Source organism: Natator depressus, chromosome 6 (genome assembly GCF_965152275.1).
Source record: "Natator depressus isolate rNatDep1 chromosome 6, rNatDep2.hap1, whole genome shotgun sequence".
Classification (NCBI taxonomy): Eukaryota; Metazoa; Chordata; order Testudines; family Cheloniidae; genus Natator; species Natator depressus.
In genome coordinates, this window is record NC_134239.1 from 15132131 (window position 1) to 15159455 (window position 27325).

At 45.5% G+C, this 27325-nt stretch overlaps 1 protein-coding gene across 1 annotated transcript; it reads right to left on the reverse strand.

Moving 5' to 3' along the window:
- Positions 1 to 21041: 21041 nt before the first annotated feature.
- Positions 21042 to 26914, reverse strand: LOC141988705 (mas-related G-protein coupled receptor member H-like). The gene is made up of 4 exons (XM_074954613.1): positions 26899 to 26914; positions 26217 to 26460; positions 25604 to 25613; positions 21042 to 21793 (listed from the first exon to the last, which is right to left on the reverse strand). Exons 2-4 carry the CDS (start codon positions 26412 to 26414, stop codon positions 21042 to 21044), a joined length of 960 nt encoding a protein of 319 aa, XP_074810714.1. The 5' UTR covers positions 26415 to 26460; positions 26899 to 26914.
- Between the last annotated feature and the right edge of the window lie 411 nt (positions 26915 to 27325).

Consider the following 27325-nt stretch of genomic DNA (forward strand, 5'->3'; position numbering starts at 1 on the left):
TCATCAATGGAAAGTGGATATGCACCAGCCTTTGCAAAACCTGAGCAGATTTGCCACACACTTCATACAAACTCACTGGCAAATATAACCAGTAAAGGAAGTTTACTGACTACAAAAGAGAGATTTTAAGTGATTATAAGTGATAAGCAAAAAGTCAGAGTTAGTTACCAAAAGAAAAGAATACAACCATGCAGTCTAAACTCTTAACCCTATTAGACTGGGCAACATCTAGATTAAGCAATTTTTCTCACCCCACTGTATACTGCAGTCCACAGTACACAGATTTCACCCTTGAAATCTGGGCCAGTCCCCTCAGTTGGAGTCTTCAGAGAGTCCTATTGCTTGCAGCATAGGTGGGTGAAGGAGAAAGGCCAAGCATGGCCTCCTATGTTTGTTTTCATACCCTCAGTCCATGTGCTTGGAAAACACAAGTCCAGGCATGTCTGGTGGGTATTGCTGAGTCTCCAGTCAAGGTTGAGCAATCCCCCTAGTGTGGCCTCATGCAGGTGAGTCATTGAATTGTAGCTCCCATGTTGGACAATTGCTGTTGATGGGTTTTTTCACACCCCACCTGGGCTTTGGTTACTTTCCTTGCTGTTGCCTCTGGGGAGCTAATATCTGGCTGATTCCTCAATTTACAGCATGTTGTAGTGACCACCATACAACACAATTCTCATAACTTCATATGCATTAATGATACACATATACGGATAGAGAAATGACTTTCAGCAGATCATAACCTTTCCCCTGATACATATAAAACATGCCTTGTAAGGTAAGATCACAATCATATATAAATGAGGAATATGCGGGTTACAGGGTGCTCCCCCAAGGTACAGAATGTCACAGAAGTTACCAGAGTAACTTTTGGAAACCAGCAGTCTATTCCATTAATGCTACAAACCTGATCTAAGGACTTTGCAATCATTTGTATGTATACGATCTTATAACAATTTATAACTCTATTCTTTTCTTCTATTAATAATTCTTTAGTTAGCTTACTGAGGATTGGCTGACAGCATGATATTTGGGTAAGATCTGAGATATATATTGATCTGGGGGTAAGTGCCTGATCCCTTGGGACTGGTAGAACCTCACATATGGTGAATTGGGTTTTCAGTACCTCTCACTATATTACACCTATTTGTCTGGATGGGAACCAGGGGCTGGAATGCCTAAAGGGGACTGTGTTTGGCTTCTTGTTAACCAGGGTGGTACTGCAGAAGTTCCTTTGTTACTGGTTTGGTGAATCTAATTATAGAATAAATCACCATTTTGGGGGACTGTCTGCCCTGTTTCTTGCAGTCTGCCCTGTGTGTGGCATTCTCAGTGTAGCACATCCCAGGCACCTGGTCACAATGGGGAGAGAGCGAAAGCAGCCCCGGGGGAAAGGGAATTCCATTCTGTAACAACATTCACAGACACCTTTCCTCAGAGGGAGGTGAAAGAACCAAATGGGACATAGGAACCACAGGAATTGTCATATTGGATCAGACCAGATGTACATGGAGGTGGAGGCTGCTTAGCTTGGACTAGAGCGGGCTGAAATCTGGGAAGTCTTCTGACCATAAATAAAACAAACACAAATCCTAATTACCAAAAAAAAAAAAAAAAAAAAAAAAAAAAAAAGATTTTTTCAGGAGAGTTCACCACTCCACGTGGTGTGGAGTCAGCCTCTGGTAGGTGTCTGTGTACAGTACTAGCAGGGAGCACTTCTGCACCACCTAGAATGGCTGAGTCATTAAGGTGTGGGACTTAAACTCCTGTGGATGTGTGCCCCATGTGGGTTTGAGTCCCACTTTTACTACAGCTGTTCTTTTACCCCTCTCAAGAGCAGGGTCTCCTCTATTTAACAACAAGGATGCAGGTTTCAGGGAGGGCAGGTCACTTCTCAGGTCTTTCTCTGCCTACTAATCACCTGGGCAGATCTTTGGAATGATTGATTGATTAGAACCATTTTCCTATTCCCCAGTTCTTAAGGTAATGGCTAAGCAATTAATGTTATGTTAAAACTCCATAGTAAGGCAGGTGAAGGTGGCTGATTGACCAGATCCTTTTAGGGGTGGAGCTAACATGCTGTACAGTCTGCTCCATGGATCTAGCAGTCATTTCAGTCTGACAGTTCAGACTAGCCAACGGTGCTTCCAGGCTGAGGTCTGGGTACTTCATTCTGGGTATTTCATTCTGTGTGTGTGATTTCTTGCAGAAGTGCTCCCTGCTAGTACTGTACACAGACACCTACCAGAGGCTGACTCCACACCACGCCTGGGGCACTGCCATTATCCAGCAGCCCCAGGAATTAATTGCGTAATTACCGGGCTTTTGAAGTTTGAAGGACTCAAGCCCCAGCTTGTCTATCAGCACAAACAAGGCATGGAAGGAGTGATGGGTTACACTTCTATGATCACAAAGCGTGGAGGCAAAAAGAACATAAGAACGGCCACCCTGGGTCAGACCAATGGTTCATCCAGCCCAGTATCCTGTCTGCTGACAGTGGTCAAGGCCAGGTGCTTCAGAGGGAACGAAGAGAACAGGTAATCATCAAGTGATCCACCCCTGTTGCCCATTCCCAGCTTCTGGCCAACAGAGGATTAAGTTACATAGAACAAAGGCTACTTTGCTCCAGAACACACTGTAATCCAGTGGTTCTCAAACTTTTGTACTAGTGACCCCTTTCATATAGCAAGCCTCTGAGTGTGACCTCCCCCCCATAAATTAAAAACACTTTTTTATATTTAACACCATTATAAATGCTGGAGGTGAAGCAGGGCTTGGGGTGGAGGCTGACAGCTCGCAACCCCCCACGTAATAACCTCTTGACCCCCTGAGGGGTCCTGACCCTCAGTTTGAGAACCCCTGCTATAACCTATGTGCACTATCATACCTTTAGTTGGCTCTCCTTAACTTCCCTACCTGTTCCTGGGTAGACATAGCATCAGACAGAAGATTTGAAGGTCCCTGAGTCATCATGACAAAATGGGGGGGTGGGGAAGGGGGGAGAAGCAGGGGAAATAATCAGAGAACGATCCAGAATTTTGTAATTAAGACTAGAGCTGGGTGTTTTTAAAAAATTTTGGTGAATAGTAAATTCACCAAAAAATATATTGTATAGGCCACTGAAACTACTTGCAAATTTGGGTTGAATTCAATGAATAGTTTTGGCCAAAAAACAAAAGGAGGCAGGGAAGGGCAATTTTTTAAAGTCAAATGGTTTATTTTGATCATCTCATTTTGGAAGGGTAGTTTGTTTAGAAATTTAGCTAATTAAAAAATACCTCAAAAAGGCATGGAAAAACACCCCAAACCATCTGAAACAAGATGAAAAAAATCAATTTAGCTTCAAATCAAACCACATTTTTGTTCTTGATTTTTTGGTTTGGACCCTGAACCGAAACATCAATCATTTGCTTGGCTCTAATTAAGACCATTGATGAAATGAGAGATTATTGAGTGCCTCTAGCTTTAGTTACCTAGTTACCTCCCTGGGCTGCTGTGAAATGGTGGTATTCCTAGAGGAAGGTTGGAGTCTGTAAATGTGGCTCTGTTGATTTTAATGTGGAGGTTTTTTGCTAGATTTTGTGGGAGGCCATTTCTCATGTGTCACTTCTCCTGGTCGGGGAGAGGAACTCCTCTCTTCTTTACCATAGAACCAGATGCTCGGGGTCTTCTTGTGAGATGCCACAATGTAATGTTTGGTTTCAGAGTAGCAGCCGTGTTAGTCTGTATCCACAAAAAGAAAAGGAGGACTTGTGGCACCTTAGAGACTAACAAATTTATTTGAGCATAAGCTTTCATGAGCTACAGCTCACTTCATCGGATGCATGCAGTGGAAAATACAGTGGGGAGATTTTATATACACAGAGAACATGAAACAGTGGGTGTTACCATACACACTGTAATGAGAGTGATCAGGTAAGGTGAGCTATTACCAGCAGGAGAGAAAAAAATCTTTTGTAGTGATAATCAAGGTGGGTCATTTCCAGCAGTTGACAAGAATGTGTGAGGAACAGTGGGGGGGGGGGGGGGGGGAAGGGGGAGGAAATAAACATGGGGAAATGTGATATATGCCATCATGTGCCAGCAATGCCCCTCTGCCTTGTACATTGGTCAAACTCGACAGTCTCTACGTAAAAGAATAAATGGACACAAATCAGATGTCAAGAATTATAACATTCAAAAACCAGTTGGAGAACACTTCAATCTCTCTGGTCACTCGATTACAGACCTAAAAGTTGCAATTCTTCAACAAAAAAACTTCAGAAACAGACTCCAATGAGAGACTGCTGAATTGGAATTAATTTGCAAATTGGACACCATTAACTTAGGCTTGAATAAAGACTGGGAGTGGATGTGTCATTACACAAAGTAAAACTATTTCCCCATGTTTATTCCCCCACACATACACACACCGTTCCTCAGACGTTCTTGTCAACTGCTGGAAATGGCCCACCTTGATTATCACTACAAAAGGTGTTTTTTTTTTCTCTCCTGCTGGTAATAGCTCACCTTACCTGATCACTCTCGTTACAGTCTGTATGGTAACACCCATTGTTTCATGTTCTCTGTGTATATAAAATCTCCCCACTGTATTTTCCACTGCATGCATCCGATGAAGTGAGCTGTAGCTCACGAAAGCTTATGCTCAAATAAATTGGTTAGTCTCTAAGGTGCCACAAGTCCTCCTTTTCTTTTTAATGTAATGTTTGTCACAGCTGCTTTACCTGCAGAAGGTCCTGGGTTTGTGCTCCAGTGGAATGACCAGATCTTTCTGGCTACATCAACCCTTAAAACGCTGTTTGCTCCAATGTAGATGCTTACTATGGCCACAGGAGGGGTTCTTCTATTGCTGTAGTAATCCACCTCTCTGAGAGGCAGTAGCTAGATCAGGACCAGCCTTATGGCAAATGGTGCCCTGGGTGAACTTGTATTTTGGCATCCCTGGCCTCGCTGCCTTCCCTGGTCCCCACTGTGGAAGTATAACATTGTATAAGGGGACATGCTGGATACATTGTATATGAGAGGGCATGCCAAAACATGTTACAAAGTATCTGAGGGAGCACACGTAGGGACAGTTAGCTTTTGAATGGAGAAGCAATTAAGATAGAGCCAGCACGTCTAAGAAGCAGGCATCAGAATGGAAGGTGTGAAGGGCAATTAGTTAAGTTAACTGGAAGCTGTTAAAGGAGATTGTTAAGGGTGGCAGGTAATTGAAGATACGTGACTGGTCTCAGGGATCTCGAAGGGTGGTGACTAAAATCTTTTTTCTTCTTTTGTCTGTAACTTCTCTGTAACTTGTTCTCCAGCAAGCTGTATAAATTAAGAGAGACAAGCCCCACTCGGGGGGCTCACTTCTAAATGTATTAGCAGAGCAGCTTTGCTAATAAAACAGAGTGGTCTGAAAATTGTGAGTCTGAGTCAAACTTTGACACCACTCATCCCCCTATTGCCCAGACCCCCTCTTCCTCCCCTGTCCCCCCGACCCCTGCTGCTTCCCCATCCCCCTTGTCCCCCCCACCTCCCCCACCCAGCCCCCCTGACCACCACTGCTTCTCCATCCATCCTCCCATCTCCCTTGGCCCCCACTGCTTCTCCAGGCTCCCCCCCACCTCTGCATCACCTCTGGCCCCCTCTGCCTCCCAGGACCCCCCACCCATTTCTCAATACCCCTTGTCCCTTCTGTCTCCAGTAGCCACAGGCATTTGCAGATTAGATGATGGTGATGGAATTGCAAAGACTTTAAACAAGAACAATGGACATTAGCTCCAGCCCTGCTACATCAAGTTTAACAGGACTACACAAACAAACAAACTAACAAAAAAGAACTGAGAAAGCTGTGGGTCACCCTGAAGAACTGCAGAGAAAATACACTCTCTGTGGATCAGCCCCTTTTCACCATAACCCAACAGATACAGTGGACCTGGCCCCCTGGGGATGGAGAGGACAAATTTGTCATTAAGCTAGAACTGAATATGACAAGTCTAAAGCTCATGGGAGACTGGCGATTGGCTAGAAGCTAGTGGAGACATGGAAGCCAAAGTGGACTCCCCAGGAACAGCTGACTTCTTGAAAGCGTCTCATGTCACACATACTAGGCGCACCCATGAAGTAACCGCCAGCGGTCTGTACATCTTGCTGCAGAATGCACACACGCAGTCTACCCAACGTCTCAGGGAAGATGAGGCCCCCATGGGGTAGGGTAAATGGTGTGACAAGCAAAAACTAGAAAATCCAATGTTCCACTTCTGGCATGCCACACTTAATCAGGAACTTTTTGTATTGACCTATGTGCTGTCAATCCACCAGGCAAACTTTGCTCCATACATTGAACACCTTGGAAAGCTGCCACCTTGGTTCTTTGCATTAGATCACAGTAATTATACTCGTTGGGTGCCTGTTCACCTCCAAGATATGGTTACCCTTCATACAGACACAGCTAGAGCCTTCCTAAAGGCGACCTTCACAGCTCACAAGCCACAACATGTTTGCTCTGCAATAGCACTCGGCCAAGCTCATGAGCAAAATAATGCCATAATCAAAGGGGATGGTGGAGCTCTTGGTCGACACAAAGTCCAGAGGCCCCTTGGCCTCGATGACAGTGGGCCAAGAGGTGGCCAGGCTAAGAGGAGGATTTGAAGCCTCACTAGATAGATGAACCAACTGAAAAGCACAAAGCACTGTGAGCAGGCGAAACATGTTCAGGCTTCTTTGTCGCGACATGTCAAGGCGCTTGTTGACATCATAGAAGACATGGGCAACCCCTCCTCAGGAGAGAGTGCAGACTTAGCTAAACTGGACACCAAAACCGTTCCCAATCCTTTGTGACTGTCTCTGTTAGGGAGGCTGAGAAGATTGGGCAGCAGCAGCACACCACATTTGTAACAGACAAACCAAGTCAGAACCAAGCCATTAACGGAGCCCATCAACCAAAACAAACTCCTTGTTCCACAGACCTCCGGCAAGGGAGGTCTCCAAAGCCCAAGTACAGCTCTCCTCCTTGAAAAATGGCAGGGAATGCGATGTTTCAATACACTGAGGCCTGTGAATAACTTCCTTGTTTTTTAATTCAATCTTTTGAGACTCAGCAACATCTTTTATGTCTAGATCAATCTGAAATATCATTCTTAGCAAATAGAAATGTAACTTTCTGGTCATGGACAGAACCTTTTCAACTGATTGAGTTACTTTGCTATAGCATTCACTTTTTAATGAATACTCCTTAGTGGCATGCTACTAAGCATGTACATTCTTAATATATTTGTATGATCTCAAGCCAGGGGTAGTCAATTCCTTTTTGTCAAGGTCCAAATTTCTTGTTCAATGTATAGTCAAGGTCTGGACTCCAGACAAAATAACAACAATAATGATAATAATAATAATAATAAATAAAAATATTTGGGATCCATTTAATAGAGTCTGGAGGTCTAGATTTGGCCTGTGGTCCACCTATCGACTACCCCTGTCTCAAGCCATAATAATTCATTGCTTTAGTTTTTAGGACACCTAAGACAATAGGAATCTAAATGCACAAAAATGAAAACCCACTGGGTGGTTTAATACCATAAACAATCAGTATCAGAAAAAACATCAGTAGAAAAAATGCATCTTAGAATTGCATATGACTGCCAGAGCCAATGTGGCATGAGCTGGTGATGCCCCCAGATCTGAGAATCTTGATTAGGTCATGCCTTAAGACTCTGGCAAGTTTCATGCTTTTATCATAAAACCCACAATTATTTCACAAATCTCATCAGCTCCCAGTAGCACCACAGGAAACACTGACCTGACGGAATTGTTGGATTCCTCCATCTCTGGACAAGACACTGCAACACAGAGAGCTGGGGAGGGAAGCCACCCACATCTGCCAGAGGAGGACTGAGATGTGGACGAGTAAGACACCAAAGGGGTGGGGTGGAAATCTTATCTAATAGGTATTGGTAATTAATCACTTGCTTTCCCAAGTTTATTCTAGTTTCCCTGCTTCTCCTCCTGCAACCCCCAATAAAGTTCTCTTTTAATCCCCTGGACTGAGTGCTTGTGAGCTGGGATCTGGGAGGGCTGCCTCTCTGTGGGTGTCTCTGCCTTCTCTTCTGCCCTGCCCCCCATGTGGAGCCAAGATCTTGGGGGCCCTATTACTCTGAAAGGGTCTGAGCCCCTGATCCCTAGCCCCCCCCATGCAAGCCAGCAGCTGAGGAAGCCCTGCCCTCTTGGGGGAGAGCTGAGTACAGGCATGCTAGGAGCATGCACCGAGTGCACAGTGCTGAGATTGGGGTGAGGAGATGAGAATGGGCAGGCTTGGTGCCTAGCACAGGCTCCCAAGCACTAACCGGGGGGAGCACAGGGGGGGGGGGGGGCTGAGAACACCCACTGAGATGAATGGAGCTATTGTCTCAGGTTGTATCATCTCCCCCTTGGCGCTGTCCTTCTGCGGATACCATCACACTGAGATCAATGGGCCCCCTCACATCTTTTGGAGCTGCCTATACTGCAGATGGATGTGCAGAGACCCTTTCCTCTCTCCTTCCTAAAACTCCTCCTTTCAGCATTCCCCTGTGCTGCGGATTTGGGGACAGCAAAGCAACTGATGATTTATTTCATGCAATATTACAGTGGAGCACCAGCTCTGCTATGATTAAGATTGGGAAGCTTTTCCTGTTTAACGGATGATTCTCCTAAGTGCTCGAAAATCCCCGTACTTACATGGGTTGTCTTGAAATTTGGTGTGTCTCATAGGGGTGTGGAGTAGGTTCAGCGATCCAAATTTGGGGTAATTTGACTAAGGGGTTCCTGAGATAGAACTCCCTACCCACCCTGAAAAACATAAAAATAGCAATTCTGAAAGTTCACAGATTCTTGCAACTTTGGTGTTTGAAACCCACCCAGGGCAGAAACCTGACACTGGATTGTAAACATTTGGCTAAATCTGTCTCTGTCAAGGTTTTTTTATGTGATTATTTTGGAGAAATGTAATCTGAGGAAAGGAAATGATTCAGAAGGCACTCAAGCTGTTTTTGAAAAGAAAATAAATTACATATGTGAATGCTTGCTGGGAAGGGAGGGGTGATTAGGGGTGGCAGAGGAGGCAGGAATAGGAGTGAGGGGTTTGGGTCTGGAGTGAGGGATGGGGGATTATGGGGAGATAAGTGTTAATGGGTGGTAGGGGAGGGAAGAGGAGTTGGGGGGTCAGGTACAGGGGAGTAGTGGGGGCTGGGGGGAGCAGAAGACAGGAGTGGTTGGACAATATGAGGGGTGACATGAGGTGGGGGTAGAGGAAGTGGGGGAGTTAGGGGAGGGGAGGGGCTATCAGTCCTGTATTTCTCCCCTCTATGTATGTGCTAGGTTCTGGGCAGCAGATTAAACTTATTACTTCTTGTCCTACCTCCAGTGGACATGGAGAACAATTGATCCCCATCCTCTTTAGAACAGCCCTCTGTGTATTTGAAGATTTATCAGGATCCCCTTCAGTCTTCTTTTATTATAACTAAACATGTCCATTTTTTGTATCCTTTCCTCTAGGTCAGGTTTTCTAATCCTTTGATCATTTTTGTTGCTCTCCACTGGGTTCTCTTCAATTTGTCCATATCCTTCCTAAAATGTGGCACCCAAAATTGGACACAATACTCCAGCTGAAATCTCAACCTTACCAAGTGGGACAATTACCTCCCATTTCTTATGTACAACACTTCTGTTAATACACCCCAGAATGATATTAGCCTTTTTCACAACTGCATCACATTGTTAGCTCACTTTCAATCCACTATAACCTCCAGGTCCTTTTCAGCAGCACTACCACCTAGTCGGTTATTCCTCATTTTGTAGTAGTGCATTTGATATTTCCTTCTAAGTGCAGTACTTTACACCAGGGCCAGATTAAGGCAGGGGATTTAGGGGCTGCAGCCCAGAGCCCCAGCTCAAGGGGGGCCCCACAAAAATAAATCACAGACAGTGATCTCCAACTCCGGGCTGCTAAAAGTCCCACGGTGCAGAGGGGCACTCAGGTAGGCTGCCTGCATGCCTTGGCCCCACGCTGGTCCCAGAAGCAGCCGGCTGCTAGTACGTCTCTGCGGCCTCTGTCGGGGGTGGGGGAAGGCAGCCCCCAGCACTGTCCCTGCAGCTCCCATTGGCTGGGAACCAATGGGAGCCCCCTCCTGTACCAAACTCCCTCCCAGGAAAAAGACTTGTATACAGGGGCCCCACAAGATCTAATAGCCTCGGACCCACAGGAGAATTAATCCGGCCCTGCTTTACACTTGTCTTCATTGAATTTCATCTTGCTAATTTCAGACCAATTCTCCAATTTGTCAAGGTCATTTTGAATTCTAAACCTGTTCTCCAAAGTGCTTCTAACCCTTCCCACCTTGGTATCCTTTGCAAATTTTACAGGCATACCCATCACTCAATTACCCAAGTCATTAATGAAAATATTGAATAGTATTGGACTCAGGACACTAGATATGGGACCCCCACTATGTCTTCCCAATCTGACAGCAAACCATTGATAACTACTCTTTGAGTACAGTCTTTCAACCAGTTGTGCACCCACTTTTCAGCAATTTGTCTAGACCACATTTCCCTAGTTTGCTTAGGAGAATATCGTGCAGGACTGTGTTGAAAACCTTACTAAAAACAAGATCTCTCACATCTATAGCTCACCCCTATCCACTAGGCCAGTATCATAGAATCATAGAATATCAGGGTTGGAAGGGACCTCAGGAGGTCATCTAGTCCAACCCCCTGCTCAAAGCAGGACCAATCCCCAGCTAAATCATCCCAGCCAGGGCTTTGTCAAGCCTGACCTTAAAAACTTCTAAGGAAGGAGATTCTACCACCTCCCTAGGTAACGCATTCCAGTGTTTCACAACCCTCCTAGTGAAAAAGTTTTTCCTAATATCCAACCTAAACCTTCCCCACTGCAACTTGAGACCATTACTCCTTGTCCTGTCCTCTTCTACCACTGAGAATAGTCTAGAACCATCCTCTCTGGAACCACCTCCCAGGTAGTTGAAAGCAGCTATCAAATCCCCCCTCATTCTTCTCTTCTGCAGACTAAACAATCCCAGTTCCCTCAGCCTCTCCTCATAAGTCATGTGTTCCAGACCCCTAATCATTTTTGTTGCCCTTCGCTGGATTCTCTCCAATTTATCCACATCCTTCTTGTAGTGTGGGGCCCAAAACTGGACACAGTACTCCAGATGAGGCCTCACCAATGTCGAATAGAGGGAAACGATCACGTCCCTCGATCTGCTCGCTATGCCCCTACTTATACATCCCAAAATGCCATTGGCTTCTTGGCAACAAGGGCACACTGCTGACTCATATCCAGCTTCTTGTCCACTGTCACCCCTAGGTCCTTTTCCACAGAACTGCTGCCTAGCCATTCGGTCCCTAGTCTGTAGCTGTGCATTGGGTTCTTCCGTCGTAAGTGCAGGACCCTGCACTTATCCTTATTGAACCTCATTAGATTTCTTTTGGCCCAATCCTCCAATTTGTCTAGGTCCCTCTGTATCCTATCCCTGCCCTCCAGCGTATCTACCACTCCTCCCAGTTTAGTATCATCCACAAATTTGCTGAGAGTGCAATCCACACCATCCTCCAGATCATTTATGAAGATATTGAACAAAACCGCCCCAGGACCGACCCTTGGGGCACTCCACTTGACACCGGCTGCCAACTAGACATGGAGCCATTGATCACTACCTGTTGAGCCCGACAATCTAGCCAACTTTCTACCCACCTTATCATCCATTCATCCAGCCCAGACTTCTTTAACTTGCTGACAAGAATACTGTGGGAGACCGTGTCAAAAGCTTTGCTAAAGTCAAGAAACAATACATCCACTGCTTTCCCTTCATCCACAGAACCAGTAATCTCATCATAGAAGGCGATTAGATTAGTCAGGCACGACCTACCCTTGGTGAATCTATGCTGACTGTTCCTGATCACTTTCTTCTCATGTAAGTGCTTCAGGATTGATTCTTTGAGGACCTGCTCCATGATTTTCCTGGGGACTGAGGTGAGGCTGACTGGCCTGTAGTTCCCAGGATCCTCCTTCTTCCCTTTTTTAAAGATTGGCACTACATTAGCCTTTTTCCAGTCATCTGGGACTTCCCCCGTTTGCCACAAGTTTTCAAAGATAATGGCCAATGGCTCTGCAATCACAGCCGCCAATTCCTTTAGCACTCTCGGATGCAACTCATGGACTTGTGTACGTCCAGCTTTTCTAAATAGTCCCTAACCACCTCTTTCTCCACAGAGGGCTGGCCATCTACCCCCCATGTTGTGATGCCCAGCGCAGCAGTCTGGGAGCTGTCATTGTTAGTGAAGACAGAGGCAAAAAAAGCATGAGGCAGGAGCCCTCCCCTCACAGACGTTCCTGCCTGTGCTTCCTCCAGTAATCCCATCAAAGAAGGAAATTAGGTTGGTTTGGCATGATTTGTTCTTGACAAATCCATGTTGGCTATTCCTTATTACCCTACTATCCTCTAAGTGCTTAAAATTGATTGTTTAATAATTTGTTCCAGTATCTTTCCAGGCACTGAAGTTAGGCTGACTGGTCTATAATTCCCTAGGTCCTTTTTGTTCCCTTCTCCAGTCCTCTAGGACCTCCCCCATGCTCCATGAGTTCTTGAAGATAATTGCTAACAGTTGCTTCAGCTAGTTTCTTAAGTACCCTAGGATGAATTTAATTAGCTCCTGCTGTCTGAATGAATCTAAGTTATCTAAATATAAATAACCTGTTCTTTCCCTATTCTGGCTTGTGTTCCTTCCCCCTTGTAATTAATGTTAATTCTATTAAGTATCTGGTAACCATTAACCTTTTTAGTGAAGACCAAAGCAAAATATCTCAGCCTTCATCTGTTATTAGCTCTCCTCTCTCACTAAGTAGTGGACTTACACTCTCCTTTATCTTTCTCTTGCTCCTAATATATTTATAAAAACTCTCCCTACTGTCTTTTATGTCCTTTGCCAGGGATAACTCATTTTGTGCCTTAACCTTTCTGATTTTGTCCCTACGTGCTTGTGCTATTCTTTTGTACTCTGACCCTCTTCTTCTCCTGCCCACCCCCCGCCATGTGAGCCAGGATTGGAGGGGGTGGGATGAAGGTAACATATTTAAACACCTGAAAACCAGGAAATGATTAAAGTGCATCTCACTTCTCTCTGGGGGTGGGTGGGCAGGCTGGTTTGGAGCTGGGCTCTTTGGGAGGGCCTGAGGCATAGCTGGGCAAGGCTGGCTGAAGCAGGGGTGGGGGACCCATCTGGGGGTGGTAGTGCGGGTGAGGGGCCCAGCTCAGAGTGCAGCCTGGGCCCAAACTGCTGCCTGTGTATCCACCAACATAGTGCAGCAAGAAGCAACTTCTCTCTAGTGGCTTCTACAGTGTCAGCTAATGGCTTAATGGGATGGAGCTGGAAACGTTGGGGTGTGTGTTGGGACATGTAGCGGGGAATGATGGGGGAGGGGTGTGGAGAAGGAATGAGACACCCCAGATTTCTCTTATGTGTTTCAAGTTACTGTCATGTGTAATAGAACTGTCAAGATTTTGGGACATAGACGATGCCTGAGACTGCTCTCACAGGCCCTCTCAGCACCTACACTTTGCAAACATTTCAAAGCATGACCATTAGCCCCATTCCACTATAGCAAAATGTACAGGAGTGGGAAGGAGCACCGAGGCACCACATAGCAACTGTGGGGCCTAGGGGAGAGACTGTTGGACTGGGAGTAATCCTGACTTTGCCACTGCCCTACTTAGTGCCCTTATGTAAGTCACTTCCCCTTTCTGGGCCTCAGTTTCCAATCTGTATAAAGGGGATGACATGAAGTTCTTTGACATCTATTAGTGAAAAGCACTTTACCAGAGTGAAATCTTTTTGTTGTTATTACATAGTCAAAGCAGCGTATCAACTGCAAACCCAGGTAAGAACCACAACCACCTAAATTACCATTAACTCCTACACCAAACATTTCTCTTCCTGTTAAAAGAACGAGGAAATTCACTGACAAAAAACTTTGTTAATGCAGAGTTAAGGTTGCCCAGAGGTATTTTGTGCCCTAGAAGAATATTGAGTTCCACAAAACTCAACCTCTGAAAACCAGGAAACACAGTGTTAAGGTATTTCAAACTCCAACTTTGACAACCCAGAAAATTCAGCAGTAAGTTACACATCAAAGCAACTTGAACTCTACCCTCTCTGAGCGATGACCTAATATGCCTAGAACACCTGTTCTTGCACTCTGCCTTGCAGATAGTACACATCACTTAGGGAATGGGGCACATGACAATTGTAGCACAGAGTCTAAGGCCTTCTCTTTGCTAGGGAAGACCTTGTGTTTAGGGGAGCTGTACTGAACAGGAGCTACCCACACCTGTTCCATACTCAAACACTGAGCCTGCTCCTGAGGGACAACCCAATGTTTGCTACATTTTAAAACCCCTTCACATCCTTTTACAATCCCCCTCATCCCTACTCACAAGTTTCCATCTAACACTATAGTCTCACTCACCCATCATTAAACACAAGATTGTTCTCACCTCTCACCTCATTGTTGACAACCCCATGGCAAGAAGACCCCTGTGTCCTACAACCTACACAACTCAGCACTGAAGTGACGCATGTTGGATCCCTCAAGGTGCCCACGCGTCTCTTAGTTTTGGTCACACACATGGGGTAGAGGTGGCTCAGATCCAGATAACTTCATATCACAATCATACCTCCGGGCCCTTTCTAATTAGCATGCAGTGCAGTGTCTGGGGCAGCTGTTGTTGTCTCTGGATCAGCCAATAAGTTCCTCTTAGGTGAGGGGCTTACCTGGCACCTGCTGAGTTAGCTGCGCTCTGACCTGACTGGAGCTGCAGAACCCAGCTGGATTGACTGTGTGGGCAGGGGTGCTGTGCAGGTATTTGAAAATCCCAGCTGGTAGCCAGAACCTGAGCTACCACCCCCACCCCCATTCTGTCCCTTTCTGTGGACACCCCCAGCACTCAGGTTCCATTGGCCAGATGAGAAAAACCTTTCTGAAAATGTTGCAAGCCCTCAAAAGAATGACAAACCCATTTGGTCTGATCCTTCTGGAACTTGTGTGTGGCTCCTATTCAGGGCAAGAGACCAGGAGCAGCCACAGGTGTAGGAGAGAGACTGTGACATGGTGTTTATTCACATTGTCCCACCCAGCCCTGGGAAAGCTACCCCAGCTGGACACTCACCCGGCTGCTGGGGTTGGGTCCCACCCCAGCAGGATTGTTGAGCTCTCAAGCGTCCCTTGGTGTGAATAGGCTGCAATGCTTGTCCCTCCCCTTTGTCTTTCTGACACATCCCTGGGCCCAGCCTGTCGATCTGTTACCCCTTCATAGAAATGAGACCCCACAGGCCAGCTGCCCCAGGACCAGGCTGACCCCTAGCCTGCCTAGCAGATTGGAGAGTGTAATATATGGGTTTGGTTTGATTGATTGATCAATGAGACATCAAATAGGCAAGCTCAACTGGTTTAATCAAAGATTAGACGTCTAGAAATAATGGGCACAAACAGAAAGGCAATCGCTTACCAATCAGGCACCCACCAGCTCACCCTGGCCTGAGTTGGTTTGCAATCTCTAGGTCTTTATAGACCCCTGGTTTATCTCATTCAACATTTTGTGCTTAGCTGCATACCATCCAATCATTATCAAATATTGCATTCCATCATAATAACTTTAACTTACTTAACAATAAAGCTTTGCAAGACTTTAAACAAACCTGTAACCCATCATTTCATTTTGTCCTTTGCGGTTTGGAACATTTAATACATTGTCCAATCTTATGTTAACGTCATATTGCGGTTATGCACCTGCAAGGTGAAAAGCATTCCTCTTAACCGTTTCCATATATGCCCTGGCTTGCGGTTTTGATTATAACTTGTTATTCACATAGCCAATCATAAAGCACAGAAACAACCTTAAGCAGCTTAACCTTGCTCTTCAGCCAGGCTCTCCCCTTTGATCAGTACTTCAGTCACTTGGTGGTGTCTTTAGATGTAGGTGGGAGAGAGAGCATGGCAAACGTGTCTCCCTTTTATCATGTCCTTTCTTCCCTCTTGGTTTTGCCCCCTATCCCCCCTTTAGAGTCAGGTGAGCATTACCTCATTGCAGTTCCAAACTGACCAAAGGAAGGAGGTGACTCCCTCGAGGGTCTTTTGTTGTTGCCTAGAACAGCATCCTTTGTTCTTTTGAGGCTGGGCTGGGTTTGTCCCATACATGCTCTATAATGTGTGAACTGCCTCTCTGTTCTTGGAGAGTTTTTCATAGAATCATAGAATATCAGGGTTGGAAGGGACCTCAGGAGGTCATCTAGTCCAACCCCCTGCTCAAAGCAGGACCGATCCCCGACTAAATCATTCCAGCCAGGGCTTTGTCAAGCCTGACCTTAAAAACTTCTAGGGAAGGAGATTCCACCACCTCCCTAGGTAACGCATTCCAGTGTTTCACCACCCTCATAGTGAAAAAGTATTTCCTAATATCCAACCTAAACCTCCCCCACTGCAACTTGAGACCATTACTCCTTGTTCTGTCATCTGCTACCACTGAGAACAGTCTAGAGCCATCCTCTTTGGAACCCCCTTTCAGGTAGTTGAAAGCAGCTATCAAATCCCTCCTCATTCTTCTCTTCCGCAGACTAAACAATCCCAGTTCCCTCAGCCTCTCCTCATAACTCATGTGTTCCAGTCCCCTAATCATTTTTGTTGCCCTCTGCTGGACTCTTTCCAACTTTTCCACATCCCTCTTGTAGTGTGGGGCCCAAAACTGGACACAGTACTCCAGATGAGGCCTCACCAATGTCGAACAGAGGGGCACGATCGCGTCCATCGATCTGCTGGCAATGCCCCTACATATACATCCCAAAATGCCATTGGCCTTCTTGGCAACAAGGGCACACTGTTGACTCATATCCAGCTTCTTGTCCACTGTAACCCCTAGGTGCTTTTCTGCAGAACTGCTGCCGAGCCATTCGGTCCGTAGTCTGTAGCGGTGCATGGGATTCTTCCGTCCTAAGTGCAGGACGCTGCACTTATCCTTATTGAACCTCATCAAATTGCTTTTGGCCCAATCCTCCAATTTGTTTAGGTCCCTCTGTATCCTATCCCTACCCTCCAGCGTATCTACCACTCCTCCCAGTTTAGTGTCATCTGCAAACTTGCTGAGGGTGCAATCCACACCATTCTCCAGATCATTTATGAAGACATTGAACAAAACCGGCCCCAGGACCGACCCTTGGGGCACTCCACTTGATACTGGCTGCCAACTAGACATGGAGCCGTTGATCACTACCCGTTGAGCCCGACAATCTAGCCAGCTTTCTCTCCACCTTATAGTCCATTCATCCAGCCCATACTTCTTTAACTTGCTGGCAAGAATACTGTGGGAGACCGTGTCAAAAGCTTTGCTAAAGTCAAGGAACAACATGTCCACTGCTTTCCCTTCATCCTCAGAGCCAGTTATCTCGTCATAGAAGGCAATTAGATTAGTCAAGCATGACTTGCCCTGGGTGAATCCATGCGGACTGTTCCTGATCACTTTCCTCTCCTCTAAGTGCTTCAGAATTGATTCCTTGAGGACCTGCTCCATGATTTTTCCAGGGACTGAGGTGAGGCTGACTGCCCTGTAGTTCCCAGAATCCTCCTTCTTCCCTTTTTTAAAGATGGGCACTACATTAGCCTTTTTCCAGTCATCCGGGACATCCCTGACACCAGAGCAATCCCCCCTCACCCTCTGGCAACATTTCAAGTCTCTGCTCCAAAGCATGAGGGTGCTAGAGGCTTGTGACAAAACAGAGTTAGGAACCCTTTTAACATGAGCAAACGAATGTATTTTCCCCTGATCTCATGCTCAGAAATGGCTGACCCATTTTTGCTGAAATGGATATGCAATGCAACGGTTATCACATCTGCTTTACACATGGACGGTCCTGGGTTTGAGCACCAGCAGCTCCTTGTGTGAGTGACAATGTTTATAAAATCCGGCAAACCTTGTACTGCCGTTTTCAGGGGCTGATTTTGTTTTGGAGCAGGAAACGGTATTAGTGTGAGGCTGTCACTCTCTGTGTCAAGCGGGCTCCAGATGTGTCCCATTGCAGCTGAATGTCACTCCATCCCCAGAGAGTCAGCACTGGTGAGGCCACATCTGGAGTACTGGGTCTAGTTTTGGGCCCCACACTACAAGAAGGATCTGGAAAAATTGGAAAACGTCCAGCGGAGGGCAACAAAAATGATTAAGGGACTGGAGCACATGACTTATGAGGAGAGGCTCAGGGAATTGGGATTGTTTAGTCTGCAGAAGAGAAGAATGAGGGGGGATTTGATAGCTGCTTTCAACTACCTGAAGGGGGGTTCCAAAAAGGATGGATCTAGACTGTTCTCCGTGGTAGCAGATGACAGAACGAGGAGTAATGGTCTCAAGTTGCAGTGGGGGAGGTTTAGGTTGGATATTAGGAAAAACTTTTTCACTAGGAGAGTGGGGAAGCACTGGAATGGGTTACCTAGAGAGGTGGTGGAATCTCCTTCCTTAGAGGTTTTTAAGGTCAGGCTTGACCAAGCCCTGGCTGGGATGATTTAGTTGGGGATTGGTCCTGCTTTGAGCAGGGGTTTGGACTAGCTGACCTCCTGAGGTCCCTTCCAACCCTGATATTCTATGATTCTGACACAGCCTGTAATAGCAGAAGTGCCTGCTGATCCTCAGACAGTGTGGTTGAACCTCATACAATTCCTCTACATCCTTAGGCCATGTCTCGAGTGGAGAGCTTCTAGCGGCACAGCTATGCCGCTGCAGCTACGCTGCTGTAAGAGCGTCCGTGTAGCCGCTCTGTGTGGTCAAACCGAGAAACCAGGGAAAAGAAAATCAGTTTGTTTCTAACCCAAACTGAAGGTTTTTTTGAATCTCTTGCTGAAGTGATGCATCAAAAAGCCAATTCAGTCACATCAAAGGCAGCTTTTCGCATGTCATTTTGAAACGGCCTTTCGATTCCAATCAATGTTTCGCTTAGGAAATGTCGCCTCAAAATGAAATGTCAAAACTCTTTCATTGGAAAATGTCCAAACGTTTTGACGCTGCTGAAATTTTTGTTTTCAGTTCTTTTGGGAGGAAGAGAAGAACCTTTCTGGAAATGCCACGAGCACCCCCAGGAATAAAAACCCGTTTGGTCTGGTCCTTCTGGACATTGGGGCCTTTGCAAAAGGCTCCCATTCAGGCAAGAGACAGGCCGAGCAAAGTGACTGTGACACAGTGTTTATTCACGTTGTCCCACCCAGCCCTAGCAAAGCTCCCCTGGCTGGATGCTCACCAGGCTGCTGGGTTTGGGTCCCACCCCACGGGCCCCTTGTGCTCTTAAGTGTCCCTCAGTCTGAATAGGCTGCAGCGTTTCCCTCCCCTTGGCCTATCTGGCACATTTCCTGGGCCCAGGCTCTCTTTCTGTTAGCCCTTCACAGAAATGGGACTAGACGGCCCAGCAGCCCTCACCCCCAGCACCAGTGCTGACCCCGCCCCAGACTCCCCAGTAGCTTAGACACACCCTTTCCCAGACTGCCAAACTTTTGAGCACTCTGGGTTTACAGTTCACCTCTTCAGGGGGTCGTGATAGTGAAACAAACAGACACACGAGCTTTGCAAAAGGGTTTCAAACCAATCACTCTTTACGATAGCTAGTGCAAGAAATATACATATCTAGACAAAGCAATAAGAAATCTAGGCACATTTCCCTGCCTCGCTTTCCTCACCATGCTGGTGTATGCTTTGGGTGAAGGTCAGAGTCTCTCAGGAAGTCCTGGGTCCCCAATCCTGCACATGGCTCATCTTCTGAGCCAGACACTCTCTCTCTCTCTCCTGCAGTCAGTGCCCTCATCTCAGTCTCTAAAATGGCCACTGACAAACCCTCTCTTTTACAACCTCCCATCTCCTTTGCCAGGTGAAACCTTGGTGCTCAGAGTCCCCACCAGGTGATCTATTGCTTAGTGACCTCCCCATGGAAGTCACACTTGAAACATGGGTGTGCCCTGGGCATCAGCCATCTCCATTTCCAGGGGGATTCCGTTTGAACGGACGACCATCAAAGTTAAACAGTATCCCTGGGCCCCCAACCCTTGGGATTTAGTCCAAGATGGAGGTACAGAGGCAGTAGCAAGGCAATAAAACAGCTGTAGAATCAAAATGATGTTTGCAGCCGGATACGGATACTTGCAGAGAGTTCATCTCACAACAACTTTATACCCTGTAAATCAATTCCCCAGATTGTCTCACATTCCCCAAATCACCAAGGCCAGGGTGAATACAGAGAAAGAGGAGTTAGAGAGCAATACCTGGCAGTTAGCCTGGTCATTTTGGAGCACTGGTGCCTGGCAATATTAGTAGAGGAGTTTGAATTTGATTAGTAGATAGTTAGTTTGTATCATTTCCATTGGAATAAAGGTGAACTATTCAAATATCAGCCGGGATCAGCGGGAGTCCAGAGCTGCACGGAACGATCCCCTGCCTTCCATGGGAGTGTGTCTGCGCAGGGAGCTGGCTGGGGAATGAGTTACATGGGGACAGTCCTAGTCATGCTACTATTATTCCCCCCAACCATTTCTCCAGGCCATTGAATTTTTATTCAGCATATTTACAGGGAAAGTAGGGAGGCTGCGAGATGTCCCCAACACTAATTCTTTACAGAAGAGATAACAACACTCACCAGGTGACACCACGGAAAACTTGCCACCAAAACTGAAATTACGTGTCAGAGGCATTTTTAGAACAAAGCAGATCAGACCATAATAGACCCTGATCCCATTCAAGTCAATAGGACTTTCCAAACTGATTCCACTGGGAGCAGGTTGGGCCCCATGTGACCCATTGTTGTTCTTTATAACTGCACAGAACCCTGGGGCTCTCCTCTAGGGAAGGACTCTGCTCTGGGTGGGCATGGGGAAGAATTAGGAAGTGACCTACCAAGTCCTTTCCCATTCTGAGTTCTTTGATTCTGGGATCTAGAGAAATTTCCATCCTCAGAACAGGGTCTCCCAGGCTGGGTGCTGTATGGATTTAAGTGACCGCCTCCACTAGCTCTGCACTGGTGGTCTCTCCATCTTCTCTGGAATCCGTCTTCTCTTCAGAAACCCTCTGGAGTGAGACCTTGATGGAGCCATAGAATCGCCGCTTCCCATAGCTCCCGACTAGAAAGTAAATAAATGGGATGGTGCTGCTGCTTGCAGAGGCCAGCACATGAAATATCTCACTGGGATTGTGATAAGAGAGGAAGATATGAACACTCTGAGGGACAGTGAAGAGGAGGAAGAAGAGGACGGCGAGCAGGATAACAGCATAGAGCTTTCCTGGCTGACGTTGCTGTGATCTATATTGGACCTTGATGAACAGGGTCAAACTGGACAGATCCATGGTGGGAGTGAATATCAGGACATTCAGAACAAAGATGGGTAGGAAGGATTTGACACAGTTTTCATCTAAAAGAACAATACAAAAAACACCCACTGGACAGGACACCAGCATGGAGAGAGCCCAGAGCAAGGCAGAGACAAGGGCAGACAAGCGTTTTGCCCGGCAGCATCGGTGCCAGATGGGGTAGAGGACAGAGAGACACCTCTCAGTGCTGATGGCCGTCAGGAGGTACAGGCTGGTGCTGTACGTCGACAGAGCCAGCATGCTAAATAGCAACATTATGAAAATAAAAACAACCTTCACACAAAATGGATATTCCACCACATAAGCTATGAGATAAGTAGTCGAGCAGAGGAGGAAGCAGGTGTCGGAGACAGCCAGGTTGAGGATGTAGACCGCTGAAGTGAAAAGTTAACTCTGTAGTTGCTGGAGGGAATTATCAGTTGAAATTTGTAAAAATGCTGAAGAAAAAGAATTCTTGGTTTCTTTGCAGCCATTCTGAATGGAAAATGGGCCTTTTTTAAAAGAAATGTCTGTAAATAAATCCAGGCAAAGAAACTATGTGATTGAAATCATTTGGCTATAAAAAACTTAGTCAAATTAGCTAAAAGAACATAAGGGGTTTTATTAAAATTTAACCGCCCAAATGTATAAAAAAATATAAATATATAATGCTACTTAATTAAGATCCTATTAGACTCTAAGGGGCTACAATAGTTGGTGTTTTCCTTTTTAGAGTTGTGTTGTAAAAACAGGAGTTAAAAGTAAAAGGCAATCAAAAGTCTGGTAAAGTTTATTGTGCCCTTTTTAAAGTAACAATCTTTAAGCTGTGAATCCAAAAGCAAGCCGAAAAAAATTTGTTTTAATGTAAATTACCTAACTGATGGGCTGCCTATAAAACAAATACAAGAAAATATGGGTAATTCCTCTGTTTTGCCTGCAATTAATAAGGGTATTTGTATAAAAAGGAAATATTTCAAGTAATGACTGACTGCCCAGAAGGGGTAGATCTATGTTCTTTTTGTCTTTCAAAAAAATCAGAGAAAACTGATACCAGCTGAAAAGCAATTCAACATCTCATTAATTTACTGGCACAACAGGAATTATGTTCTGTGTTCTATGTCCTGTCTTGTGTTGTTTGTCTTGTGGCCAGAATTGCTGTGTTTAATTTTTCATAGGACAGTTTAGTTTAAAATTAAATAGAAGGGTTAAATCAAAATGCAGATACTTGTTTTATTCAACTTGGAATACAAAGTGTTTAAATAATATCAGGAAAATGTAATATACTAAAGTTTAATACATTTGCTTAAGTAAAAAAAAAATTCATTGTCCAGATCTTTTAATTAAAAAAAAAATTGTTAAAATTCACACACCAACAGTCTTTAGAAGCAAGGACATGAAAGGTTAACCCACTCCCCATATTATACATGGGATCCTTCTGGCTACCTCAAATTTCTAGCCAGAGGGTTGGGAAAGAAAAAAAGCTATTGAACACCAGAGGTTGTACCAAGTGGACTCCTCAAAAGTGGGTGTGCTTGTCCTGGCTTGTTGCTCCAAAGCTCCGTAATAAAGTCATTTTCCTAGAAGGGTGTATGTGGCATACATTGAACAATAAGACTAAAGTGCTGTATAATGGGCAATGTATATGTGTTCATTTTTAAACAAAGGTATGTAAATAAAAAGTAAAAGTTTCCTTTGCAGGTTAATAAAAGCCAAAAAAAAAAAAAAAGAAAAAAGAACAAAGGACGAGCTAATTCAATGCTGTAGGCTCGGTCCAAAAATAAGACACTGGCCTGCCCAAGGACACTACTCACAGCTAGGATTTGGCTGACAGCCAAGAAAGAGGGGGGCTTGAATGTGCCAAGCAGCTGTGAGATCTGCAACACACTGCCAGACATTAATGAAATGTGTTAGGTCTCTGCATTTACAGGTGAAAGAAGTCCTGCTCCAAGAATCCTGAGCAAACCTGCCATTTGTTAAAACCAGGTGACTGGGTCTACATAAAGGTCCATCAACAAAAGACTACTCTGGCCCCATGCTGCAAAGGCCCTTATTAAGTCCTGCTAACTACCAACACCGCTGTGAAGTGCCAATGACTGACTGCCTGGACCCATGCTTCTTACTGCAAAAAGACCCCTCCACCTGAAGATGACTTCACTTCGACTACTGATCAGCCTGTCCCTCCTTCCGGGTTTTTTCCTTTCCTCCTTTTGGACAGCAGGGGAAAGGACAAGGTAAAGTGCTAGTAACCTCTCCCTTGTCCACTGAGAGAGCTAACCTGTATTGCACCGCTAGGGAACCTGACCTGGAAAAAGGTTCCCCAGAAGCAGACGGTGTCGGACTTCGAGGGAGCTATGCACGTTCACCCCATCGTAAACCGGATGAATCAGACGCAGATGACATCTGTGCTCAAGACAAATGAACTGCCACTCCTTTGGGTGACCTGAAGCTCCGGCTGCAGCTAAAAAAAGCCTTAAGTTGGTAGTGTCCTCTTAAAAAAAAATGGCCCCGCTCTTTAAGCTGGGTTCTTGTGTTTTTAACTTGTTTGTTATTTTTCTTTTTTGGTGGTACAAAAAGTTAAAACTATAGAATCACACAGTTCTAATACATTTATTTGTCTTGCCCCTGAAATGAAATCTTGTATGCCAGCCCTACAAAACACCTCATGCTGGGTGTGTTCATTAATGCCAGCTGATAGCCACAAAGGTCTTCCCATGGTTCCTATTCCCCTTAGTGCAATGAACATGACCTGGACCCCGTCCTAAAAAAATTCTTCAGGCAATTAAAATATTACCTGGGCTGATACCGGCATCTCTAAAAGCAAGTATCTAATAGTTTAAAAACAAGTTGGTCAATGGTGCCTCTTAAAAGAAGGGAAAATAGCTTTGGGTAATAGTGAGTGCACAGCCTACTTTAATGGCACTCATTTTGGAAGTAAAAGAGGTCCTAATATCTCTCTCCTGAATGGGGCAATCTCTTGCACCTCCGCATGGTATAAATTCGCGGGTAACAAGTGCAGTCTGCATAAAAAACCATTTTTTATATAAAGGACATAAGTTAATTAAGCATTACGTTATAAATTGTACGCTTGGGTATAACCTGCCAGCTCATACTATGTGTTTATGTTCCTCTAACGCTTCCGTGGCTAAACTCTCCCTCCTCCCATCTTGGACTGAATGGTACAAACTTATTAATAATACCTGGTCCAAAGTCACTCCTACCCTTTTTGGAGTATACTGGATGTGTGGTAACAAGGCACACCTAGCCCTCCCTCCTTCATGGAGTGGATCCTGCTACTTGGCTTGGTTAGAACCACCTGTAGTATACCGCACACGTCTCCCTAAAAAAAAAAAAAAAAAAAAAAAAAAAATGTAAAAAGGGCTAAAAAAATGCGAATGACTCTTGCCCCCTTACTTGGCGCATCCTAAATGATTGGACGGGTGCTTGTGCAGGATTTGTCTTTGCCTGTGGAGGTGCCACCTGGCGTATCGGGGAAGGAGTCATAAGACTTCAAAAAATGTTAAAAATAATGGCAAATACTACTGCCAATGCCTTGGTAAATTTGGCAACCAAACAAAAAAAACTAAGGCAGATGGTTCTCCAAAACCGCTTGGCATTAAATATTTGCTAGCCTCTCAAAAAGAAACATGTGCGTTAATTGGGCAAGAATGCTGTGTGTATGTTCTGGACGTTTATAACGCCACCTGGGAAAGAGCAAACCACCTTATGCAAGTTGCAAAAAAACCATAAAAAAAAGCGAATCCACTCATGGTGGAGCAATTTGTTCAACTGGGTTCCAGACATAGGTGGCTGGTTACATAACTTGCTTTGCAGTGCTGTTGTAATTATTTATGGCCTAATAGTTTTGTATGTTATGTTAAGATGTGGCTGTTAAATGGGTACCAAGCTGTGCCCTACCAACCAGTAAATATTTCTAAGTCACTCCACACAGAGACCAGTTTTCAGAGTAACAGCCGTGTTAGTCTGTATTCATACAAAGAAAAGGAGTACTTGTGGCACCTTAGAGACTAACCAATTTATTTGAGCATAAGCTTTCGTGAGCTAGTAATGCATCCGATGAAGTGAGCTGTAGCTCATGAAAGCTTATGCTCAAATAAATTGGTTAGTCTCTAAGGTGCCACAAGTCCTCCTTTTCTTTTTACAGAGACCAGTATGTCCCAAGAATTCCCCTATGGCACTCTAGGGACAAAGGGGGGACTATTAGGTAAAAAAAGTTAAATATGAAGCAGTTATGCCAACTGAACCAAAGTCAGGCCAATAAAGGTTGCTGGAAAAGTCCCTAAACAAAATAAGTAGAATGAAAGAATACTTATTTAAGTTGCAGGGAGTAAGAAAAAAGGGGGGGCCTGCATTCCTGCGTTTTTGTACCAAATGTTCTGGGAACAGTTTGTTGAGATTGGAGGCACTGTTTTCCACTCCTTGTTTTTGTGTTATGTCTGTTCTTAACTCCTTGTCTCCTGGTTGACACCCATACCGATAAGAAAATTAGTGAAGCATTGCGATTTGCTAAAAGTTATCTACAATAAGGGGGTAGAAGTGCATGCATAATAGAGAAAGAGGATTTTAACTAACATAGGGGAGGGGTGGGCTGCTTTATGAATAAATCTGTGACGCGACGGAACTGTCTATAAAAACCTATTAGTTTTACTTAGAGGCTGGCTGGTTCTCTTTGGAGATGGGCCGCTCTCTATTGTTGTGTGCACTCTTCAATAAAGAGCTTTGAGTTCAGACCTTGCTGGTGTTGCCTGTCTCTCTCTAGTCAAACAACGAACCGTGCTGTCTGGGGTTCAAGTCCTCGACACTCTTAATGTGGAAGCCGTGGAACCAGAGCGCAATCCCGTTCCCCACCAGCCCGAACAGGCAGATGAGCACAGTGATGCTGTAGATGGTTCCTGGTGGTGCATCAGCCAGTGGGCATCCAGTCTCGTTATATTCCACTTCATAAACTAGGCCAAACAATGTTGGGGGAAGGGACACTGTGCTCAACTCGGCCATCATGAAACCTCTGCTGCAGGATGCCGGTCTCTCCCTCTCCCCCTCACACCTGTTAGCAGAGAGCAGACAGAGGCGGGTCAGTGACTCGGACATCCCCAGCGCTGTGTTTCACCGGTCATTCCAGCCCCTCCCCAGCCCCCTGGCCAGGAAAAGCCAGATCCCAACGAGGGGGAATTAGAAATATCAAGAGAGAGATAATGGCCATGGGGGATGCTAGAGACAGAGAGAGACCTGGAGAAAGGCTGATGGGTGGGGAGCCATCTTGGACTGACAGCAAGTGACAGAGACAGAATTAAACACAGGGGCTGAGCTGGACAGAGACAAGGACAGAGAAACAGAAACTGGACAGGATGTTGGCCATGTAGGGACAAGGAACAGCACTGGGGATGGGGTGGGGCCAGGGGAAGTGGATAGCAGGAGAGAGAGAGAACAATCATATCTAATTAATGGTGGCAAAGAGCATTGAATCCATCCAGCAGTTCCTTACCTTCTTTCCTCCCTGGGGCCTGAACTGAGTGTTTACAGGAGCCGGGCTGGGCCAGATCCACTTCACAGTCACTAACTGCAATTCTCCAGATTGGATCTTCTTGGGAAAGTTTTCCAAGTAATAATCTGTTATCCAGACATGGAGAATGTCCCTGCCAGTCCCTATGGAGTATCTGACACCCAGCACCTGCCAAGCGTAGGCAGAGAAATGTCTTGCCCACTCTGCACGGTGGGACACAGAAATCACAGCGTCAGGAGGTCTTACGAGCACTGAGTGGTTCGATAACATCAGGTAGCGACAGGGCTTTGCACATTGCTCCTGCTCTCATAAACATAAAGGAAATGACTTGCCCAAGATTAAATTGCATGAGTTAGATGTTGTAGAAAGCTGAGTTTATGGTGTAGAGACATATGGGAGGTAGGGGAGG

Coding starts and splice junctions, on each gene's coding strand:
- LOC141988705 (XM_074954613.1), bottom strand. CDS start 26,414: ATGATGGCCGAGTTGAGCACAGTGTCCCTTCCCCCAACATTGTTTGGC.